The sequence below is a fragment of the Meleagris gallopavo genome, chromosome 15, assembly GCF_000146605.3.
Source record: "Meleagris gallopavo isolate NT-WF06-2002-E0010 breed Aviagen turkey brand Nicholas breeding stock chromosome 15, Turkey_5.1, whole genome shotgun sequence".
Taxonomy (NCBI): Eukaryota; Metazoa; Chordata; class Aves; order Galliformes; family Phasianidae; genus Meleagris; species Meleagris gallopavo.
In genome coordinates, this window is record NC_015025.2 from 12,676,669 (window position 1) to 12,683,220 (window position 6,552).

At 48.6% G+C, this 6,552-nt stretch overlaps 1 protein-coding gene across 1 annotated transcript; it reads left to right on the plus strand.

Annotated features, from left to right (window-relative positions):
- The first annotated feature begins 882 nt into the window (after positions 1 to 882).
- Positions 883 to 6,063, plus strand: LOC104913290. Its single transcript, XM_010719113.3, has 2 exons — positions 883 to 1,035; positions 2,676 to 6,063. The coding sequence occupies exon 2, from the start codon at positions 2,678 to 2,680 to the stop codon at positions 3,662 to 3,664; it is 987 nt and encodes a 328-aa protein (XP_010717415.1). The 5' UTR covers positions 883 to 1,035; positions 2,676 to 2,677; the 3' UTR covers positions 3,665 to 6,063.
- The last annotated feature ends 489 nt before the right edge of the window (positions 6,064 to 6,552 follow it).

Below are 6,552 nucleotides of genomic sequence, written 5' to 3' on the forward strand. Positions count from 1 at the left end.
ACAGTGAGGGCCCCAATTTCTTCTTCTTGGCAATTTGTTGGAGAAGCCTAAAGAGAAGGGGAAAGTTAAAGTGTGAATTGTTACTGGAGAACAACCCAGCTGGGCACTGCTGTTGGCAACTGGTGCAGGAAGGCTGAAGGTCATTTCCTTCAGCTGTGCAGCATCAGAAACAGAGACAAGCAAGTGAAGCTCACACACCTTTGATAATGAAATGCTAAGTAACAGCCAGCTGCAGAGAACAACTAATCTCTGCTAGAAGCACAGCCTGGAGGGATGCAAGAAGCTTTGGAGCAGCTTATTTCTCTGCACAAGGGAGAATGAAAGAATCTGAGTGATGGGCACAGACTGGGTGACCCAACTGGCTGCCAGAGCAGCTTCCAGACTGAATGCCAACCACGCCAAGAATATTTGTACTAAAACTGAAGCAGCAATTTCCAACGCGGGATTTCTGCCCTTCTGCCCACTCCTCCCAGCAGCTCAGGCCAAGTGAGGGAGCAGCCGGGTCAGGGAGCACAGGGATGCTGAAGTGCAGCTCGCTCACAGCAGTTACTGAGGACAGCATTTAGAAATAAAAGCAAAATCACAATTCAGCTTGCCACCTGGCACACAAGAGGAGATGCTGGAGTTACACAAGAGGCGCATGGAGGCAGAACACAAAGACAAGCCCTCACTGCGGAACCCCGCTGGCCCTGCAGGTCAGGCGTTGCCAGCCCTCCCCACAACGCAATTTTCTGCAGTGCGTTTGCGTGTCTGCCATGCAGCAGCAGCGATGCAGCGCGGAGCTGAGTCGCGTGCGCTCCTGTCGCCCGGCTGCTTTGCTGCTCGGCTGCGTTCATCACAGCAGGGCTCAGCGGGGAAGGGCTCCGGCAGGCTATATTTAGCAGCAACAACAAAACAGGCAGCCGGATCAGCTGACTGGGCGCAGCGAGCACGGGTTAGTTGTAGGCAGCACGTATCCTGCGCGGAAAGCAGGGCGAGAGAGAGCAGGGCACGGAGCTGGGAGGTACCCCACCACCCGCAGGGGCTGCGGCTCAGGTAAGGGCAGGGCATCAGGTCATGGAGCGCTGTGCCCAGCACACTGCCGGGATGGGCACAGGTGGGAAGGGAGTGGGCAGCAGCTGGGAGGTGGTACTGGGGGCCGGGAGGCTATGAGTGGGGGCAGGGGATGATGAGCAATGGCAGGTGTCAGCAGGTGCTGACAGGTGACGGTGGGTGATTGCAGGTGACAATAGGGATGTGACCTCTGCATGGTGTGGCAGCAGCAAGGATGGCATTTGGGCTGGAACCATTCCATCCCACTGGAAGCATTGTGCTGTCCATCCGTAAGTCACTGCTCCAGGAGGAAGGAGGTGGTGGCAGGGCTCTGTTAATGAGTTGTGCAGGGCTGAGCTAATGAGGCGCCCATTGGGCACCCTGTGCTGCAGGCCCTGGTGCTGGGTTGAGAGGGGGGACAAGCCTTCCCCTTGGTTCTTAGAGAGGTGAGAGGAAAGGAGCATTGTATGGAACAAAGAAAGGATAACAAACAGGCCCCGAGATTTAAAAGAAGCATCTCCCATTCTGAGTTCAGCAAATCTCACCTTGGTTGGCATTGCCAGGAGCACCTGAAGGGGAAGCCGGGAGCAGTAATGCAGGCAGGGCTGGGCACCTGGGTGCTCCCTGTGTGTCTGTGGGAGCTGCGGCCCTGCAGAGCTTCAGCAAAGCCAGGTTTCCTTCCAGCACTGACAAGTGAGGCATTCAAACAGCGAGCAGAGCACTTTTGTGTTCAGTCACACAGCCGGGCTGGATGGTGCTGACAGATTATTCGCATACGAATTCCACTGGAGATAGGAGAGTAAAAAAAAAAATAGAATCCAGGCAATGTGGTCATTTCTGCCAGAATGTGAGTTAAACAAAGCATAGGAAAGATTGTTTTGATAAAAATGAAATAATCCCCATAGCAAGCATCCAATGCAAGATGAAATATTTATTAAAAAAAGGCTTTACCTAACCAGTGGGAGTAGTCTGTGGGAAGGCCAGCCTAAAAAGAGCAGGGGACTGCTATATGCATAAAAAGGACATGAAGCTACATCAGCTTTAGGTAAGGCTCTAGCAACCCAGAACTCAATTTATGAACCACAGGTAGAGACAAAACCAAACCTTTGTACATTGCCACCTCTGCCTTGAGGCTTGTAGAGTAGACTGGCTGCAATTCTGTGCCACCCACACGGTGCTCCCCACCTTCTGAGATCAGCTCTTGCAGGACCAGACCAAGTGTAAACCAGAGCCCTGTGTCAGTGAGTGGGCCAGCCGAGGATTGAAAAGGGAAAGGAAATGTCCCTTGGGGTTACAGGCTGGACATGAGACAAGCTGGTGATCAAACAGAGCACTGCTGTAGCTGGTAACTGTGCATTAGTTCAGAAGGGAGCACAGTTGCTTATCCCCACAAATATCTTTAATGAACCTTTTATTTTCTACTGCACTTAACAATATGGCTTCCTTTGTACCTATGGGCTCTTCTGGAAATCATAGATATAAGAATCCTGCCAGCATTATAGAGTGATGCTTCTGTAAACACCACTCTAGGCCATAAAGAAATATTGAGTGGATCTAGTAGCACATATTTCAAACCAACAACCCCAGGATTTCCTTACATGGCTGTGTTTCCCCTGCTGATCTTACCTTGTCTGTCTTTGCAGCCATGGCTCCCCGGATAAGACTGAATGTTTCAAAGCCTCTCCCAACCATCTGTGAAACCCATGAGGAGGCAATGGAAGACCTAACCAGCAATCCAAAGCACACTGCAAACACTTCAACCAACCCAGATTTGTACTCTAGCGATGATTATATTCAATCTATCTGCCACCTTGCCAGACCCACCTTCCCAGGCATTCCTGAAAGCAGCCATAGGGTTCAGGACAGAAGAGTCCTGCAGACTCTGGAAGCCATGTCATGGTCCCCATCCCAGCGAGAAATGTCAGTGTGTAAATTGACCAATTTCATCTCAAATGTGATGCCGCCAGGAAAAACTACATCTGCTCCTGATGATGCAGAAGCCGACTTCTGGTCCAGAGAGGACCCTCTGGCACAGATCTACAGGCGCACAGGAAATCTCTGCTCCTCCAAGGGTTTGTGGAGCAGAAGCTCCAGCACTGACTCCTCACAGTGCACACCCTCCAGCCACCTGGACTCCCTTCGTCCCCCAGCCATGAAAGAAGAAGCCCCAGGGAAACCACATTTCTCACGGATGTTCAGTTTTCCAAGGTTTCCCTCTCCAAGGCCAATGCAGAAAGAAACGCTCTGCTCAGAGCTGAGGTGTCTCAGAAAAGATGAGGGAACGGTTGTAGGGAGCAATCACAGTCAGAAAGAAGATGCTCCCAGGTTTATTAACACTGAAGAGCTATTGCTGTGCTCAGCCAGAGGGAAGCTACAAGGAAATCGGGGTTTGCACTGCTCTGTAAGGAGGCAGGGTTTGTTTGAGGCAGCAGGTGCTGATGAAAAAGAAGGGAGAGAAACTTCTCACTGTGACAAAAACACAGTGGGTGATGTTCCCAGTAAACAGAGATACTCCAAGTGCTTCCAGGCAGCTAAAAAAGCCGTGATTCATAATTGGATTTCAGAGCACAGATGCATGTGGAAAGAAGCAAAGATAAAAGCTTGTTTGCTCCCAGCCATTGCTGAAGTGTGAAAAAGTATCTGTTCCGAATAATGTTGTTTGCAAGAAATAACACCCCGTGCTCTAGAAGCTCTCCCTGGAGTTCTTATGTGGAAAACACGGCTTGAATGTGCATGCAAGTCAGGAAACCTTTTGTGATCCATCTTACCCCTCATCGGTAGGCAAACGGATGACTTGGAGTCCAGTCCTCTGAGGAAGCAGCAATTAATTCTCATTTTGGAAAGGCAATGGTTCATAAAGCATTGCCCCACACCTATTGCCTTGAATTGCCCTGAGCATGGAGAAAATTGAAGAGCCATCTGTTTTGAAGAAGTAATTTGAAGGAAAAAAACAAAAAAAACAACAACCCACATACCTACTGCCATTTCAGATGCCAAGCAGCCAGATGTTACACAAGCTTGGGTACAGTTATTCTGAAAGAAATATTCTGAACAGTGCTTGGACAGTACTAAATATGCCCTCACTGACTTATGCATTCACTGAGACACGATCACTGCGTCAACACTAGAATACCACTGGGTCAGTCATCTGTTAGTGCTTTCATGTGAAGGAATATTTTTAATAGCTGTAAGAAGCCTGTGACGAGGATTTGTTAGAGGACAGCATGGAAAATACTGAAACTGTTCCAGGTGGGACTTTTCCCCTTTCTTAGCACTGCAAAAATGTATGACTTTCACTTCACAACCTAACCTTGTTGAGATGACTGGGAGCTCTGCGTGAGCATTGCGAACACTGGTCTGGTGCTGCTGCCCTGGCCCTGCAAGAAATCTGGGTCCCAGTGCTCTGCTCCCATCGGTGTCTGCACTGCTGTCCGTGCTGGGTGGGAGCAGAGCTGGGAGCTGACCAAGCTCTGTGCACACATGAATTGTGTCTGTTTCCCTTCAATCGTGTGCTTCTCTAGTTTCCCCAAGTTGGCCACGCTAACCACACTGACTTTTTTGTGCCTGCTGCTGTGAGACTGACACATGAAGGAAAAAAAAACATCATAAGAAGACCCCAGGACAACCCTTTTGTTGCTGATGCTGCACAGGATGTCTGCAGGAGGAACAGTGCTGAGCACACGGTCAGGTCATCTTGTAACCACCATACTGAGACAACTTTGTCTCCTGAAACCTTCACTCATTGTCACAGTCCCACAGCACACAGCACTGCAAGAGGAGCAGGTGAGAAAACTGCTAAGTAATGCTAGTGCAATTATTGCTGCCACTGCCACAAATCAATCCTTTGGCAGGGAGCAGACATGAGGACCGGGCTGTTTGCTCAACTGCAGCCAGGATGGGAAATACCACCGCAAAACTGCCACTATAGGAGTGCTCGCAAGTGATTTCTGAAACACCCTTGAGTAGATTAAATGAGACGGCAACTTCTGCTCAGTACCAACACAAGTGTAAATATACTCAAGGATCAAAAGGCGAGCGAATCTGAACTGCTCATTCTCACATCTCTTACCTCAAATATTTTTATTCCTGTTGAAACTCATTAATGCTCTGGAGCCAAACTGCTTCTCATCTCCATTTTCAGACTAACCACACAGCAAGAACAAAGGAGAAGGTGGCTGCAACTTTTTTAGGGCCTATAGAGAATCTGAGTTGAACGAGGGCCGCATGGGCTCTGCCTCCCCCTCCTCTGCCCTTCCCTTTTGGGTTTGCATAGGGATGGAGGTGGTTTGCCCTCGTTGCTATGCGGACGTTTCGGTTTCTGTCCATGTTTAAGACACCAATGCCTAGCAAGTCTTGTGCCAACTGCATGTATCACCGTATTTGACCAAGAAAGCAAATAAAACCCTTACACCAATCAGCTCTCTCTGTTCTTGCAGGCCCATGAGCGACCTTTCAGGTGCAATCCTCAAACTTTCCCAGCGGAGCTCCCTAGAAACCTAAAACTCTCGGGGGGGAGGAAGCTTTGGAGTGCAGCAAGGGAGACACAGACAAGCTCAGATAGTGTTGGCATCCAAATCCCACCTGTAGCTTTCAGTCTCAGCTTTCATAACCGGTTCACAGGCAATCTGTAGGCTAACATAAAAATTCATTCATGTGGTTGTGCAGACTTTTACTGCTGCAAGCAATGAAGGCACTTCGACACAGAAAACCATGACTAAAACTAGAAAACCAGAGACAGAGAGGCAGAAACAAAGCTGTCCCCTTCTTTTCTCATCAATGCGACAGGCAGCCCTAAGTGAATTCAACAGAATTAGCACAGAGAAGCAGCAGCAAAAGAAAGGGAGGGCCGTAAAGGACAACAGTTACCATCAGCTCAGAGCAAGGATGAGGAAGTAACAGCTTTGAGAGCCTGGCTAATGTTATTTGGTTATCAGTACAGCGCAGAACAGCCACAGCACTCCAAGGAGCTAATGCACTGCAGGTAAGGTCTCTCTGCAGATAGAAAGACTGCACTGATCAGAAACTAAGACATGAACCAATGCAATGTGTTTAGAAACAGAAAAGCGTCAGGAATGCATTTGTCCTAAAGAGAGGACAGAATGGCAAGATGGGAAATGGAGAAGGTCCATGCAGGAGGCCCTTGTGTGAAGTCAACAAAGCCAGATTCAGTTTAAATGAGAGTACTAGTGTAGTATAGTATAACACAGTAGTAGTGTAAAAGCAGCTTTTTTAAAGAAAGAAAAAAGATCAAAATCTTAAAGCTTTGGGCCTAGTTCAGGGGAATCAGATCCAAGGCTGAGGTGAGATATGGGGTCCCTCTACCTAGGTTAGCAGCTGTGTGGATTGTGCATCAAGCTTTCCCCTTGCCCTGAAATGCCACAGTTGGGCCAAATGCTCACTGAGAATGTTTTTAGCTAACTTTGAGCCTCTATAAATGGAGAGTAATGATAAATGGTGTACAACTGTACAAACTGTACAAACTGCATTTAGTGACTAAGGAGGAATCTCTTAGCTTTGAAA

What these genes read in the sequence shown, in the direction of transcription:
- LOC104913290 (XM_010719113.3), top strand. Translation starts at nt 2,678, where the DNA reads ATGGCTCCCCGGATAAGACTGAATGTTTCAAAGCCTCTCCCAACCATC.